Here is a 2,500-nt window from a genome sequence, read left to right as displayed (position 1 = left end):
GTACTTGTGACGTGGATGTATAATGACTCTCTGTGAATGCTTTGCGTGTGTGTTGGTCTCTGCGTGTGCGTGTGTGTTCGTCTGTGTGTGTGTGTGTGTGTGTGTGTGTGTGTGTGTGTGTGTGTGTGTGTGTGTGTGTGTGTGTGTGTGTGTGTGTGTGTGTGTGTGTGTGTGTGTGTGTGTGTGTGTGTGTGTGTGTGTGTAGAATTCCGCCACACGGATGACTGGACGGCGCGATGTCGCTACGTGATCCACAAGAACATCCAGGAGGACCCCTGGAACCTGCCCAACTCCATCAGAACCCTGGTGGACAGCCTGCAGCGCTTCGTAGAGGGTAACACAGACACGCACACACACACACACACACGCACGTACACACCAGGCACGTGCACTCCAATACGGCAGGGGAGGCACGGCCTCACCAGCCAGACCTGAAAATGATGAGCTGCAGTAAATGTGAATAATAGTAACAATAACAGCTATTGTTTTCGAGCATCTGCACCATAACTACCATTTGAGCAGTATTTAAACAGTTTCACTCATTGTCAATCATTTCCGTGGCCAAAATCATAATATTTGCCCATTTCATGTCAAATTGCTCCGAATACGGTGAATTTGGGGCAACTCTGAACTGGCCTCACCCCGGATTGCGCAATCCCTCGTTAACAAGCTTCAGCGCATGCGCCATTTTGCTCGTTCTGTGAATGCAACCTGGTAATATTGTATTAAACGTTTTTATACACTTAATAGAAGTATGTATGGTGTGCCCTCAATTCCTGATAATGTTCTACTATTTTCTACTTGTGATTATCATTTCTTTACTCTGAACGCTTTGGCATAACGCCCACTGAAATCTACAGTGGTGAGGCCAGCAGTAGCCTGGCCGCAGACTCCTTCTGGCATTGAGAGTATTGCTGGCCAGTTACGTCATAGCGAATCTGAAGTTCACAATACAGTCAGTCGGTGTTGTTGGCTAGCTTGTTCACTTTGTCTGCGACAAGTGGATTTCATAACGAAACTAAGAGCATTCTCAAAGTTGGATTTCCAAGAGGAAAATATGTGATAAAGAATGGAGGACCGACAGAGCTGAAGGGTTTGCTACTGCAGGTGACGGTCAGAAGGTTATAACTACCTGATCATTTCAAAGTGAGTGGTACAACAGAAACTATTTTTTGTTTCCCCTGTGTCTTGTTTGCAACCGGCGAGAATGTGTGGAAGACCATTCGCATGGAATTGTACAACTTAACAATTTACTAAGGACTAAGGAGCCTCACGAAACACAAATCCTCGCGGCTACTCATATTCATATTCAATGCCAAATTGCTTTGGACGTTTGGGGCGTCTCGAATAGATGTGACTTTGGATGGACAGCACCGGCTAAAGTAACGTTAGCATGCGCAACGCCGAAGTGAAGGAAAAGAGCGGCGCATGGACCTGATGTACGAGGTTAAGGTAAGATCAGTGTTTCCTATGTGTGTGAAGCAGTGGCGGCTGGTAGTCTGTCAAACAGGGGAGGCTGTTCAATTACAATATGTCCAGAACGCAAAAAAAAAAAAGGGGGGGGGGGGGGGTCAATTTTGACACACATCTTACATTGGTCCTGAGCCACATATGGCCTCACACACTAAAGGACTCTTAATCATTATCCCCCTTGTAGCCTATTCATAGGGAAATGTTTTTTTTTAATTATTATTATTATTATTATTATTATCATTAGGCCTACCTCCGCCACATAATGATGTGATTGAGTTTGCCTTCGTTGTCTTTGTTCATTACTGGGTGCACGGCTTAACTTACCACTAGAGGTCGCAAAATCTTTAGTTATTTACCAGACATTGCCAACACAGTAGGAAACAAGGACTCGCCACTCACGGGACTTGGCAGTTAACCAGTTGATCAGACACCACGCCACGAAAGCTCGAAAGAAACGGTTGTTCTTCCCTACCTTTTTCACCAAGTCAATATTAGGCAGTGCTCTGCTCTGCTCCTTGATATTAATTTTCTCCTCATAAGGACGACTGGAATTCGCCAGAATTTAATCCACAATGCTTGGCATTTTGCATAGCTCTCTAACTTTCTTGCAAGCTAGCCCTAACGAAAAGTAGGCAACTTCAACTTTTGAATTGGGAGATTAAAAAGGATAAGGATGTGCCACTATTAAGACTTTATTCGCAACACTAGGTTTACAAGAATATGTACACAAAACTGGAGTACACCGCAATGAATAGCTTCCCCACTGGTTACCACGACGAAACTTCTCAGTCAAATTAATAACATATCCGCATTTCGAAATGAAATCAACTACTGTAGCCTACTGACACGGGGTTCACCCAATCACAAGTCGGAGCTCCAGTCTCCGGTCCCTCCCCCCTCCTCTCTCTTCTCCATTCACTCCCAGTGAGGCTCAGTCTCAAAATCAAAAAAATTTCACGGCAATAGCCAATGACCGTTTAGCATTTTTCCATTGAAAAAGCATACAATCCCACATGCCATTGAAGTC

At 44.7% G+C, this 2,500-nt stretch overlaps 1 protein-coding gene across 2 annotated transcripts in view; it reads left to right on the top strand.

Annotated features, from left to right (window-relative positions):
* The window catches only part of prex1 (phosphatidylinositol-3,4,5-trisphosphate-dependent Rac exchange factor 1), a 136,437-nt gene that overhangs the window by 109,594 nt on the left and 24,343 nt on the right, over positions 1-2,500 (top strand). For both annotated transcript variants that reach the window (XM_063209098.1, XM_063209097.1), the window contains one exon: positions 206-334. In XM_063209098.1, coding sequence (XP_063065168.1) covers positions 206-334 — 129 coding nt within the window. The remainder of the gene's footprint in view (positions 1-205; positions 335-2,500) is intronic.

This window comes from Engraulis encrasicolus, chromosome 10, assembly GCF_034702125.1.
Source record: "Engraulis encrasicolus isolate BLACKSEA-1 chromosome 10, IST_EnEncr_1.0, whole genome shotgun sequence".
Taxonomy (NCBI): domain Eukaryota; kingdom Metazoa; phylum Chordata; class Actinopteri; order Clupeiformes; family Engraulidae; genus Engraulis; species Engraulis encrasicolus.
Note: the sequence above shows the minus strand (reverse complement) of the source record. Positions and strands in the feature narration are given on the sequence as shown.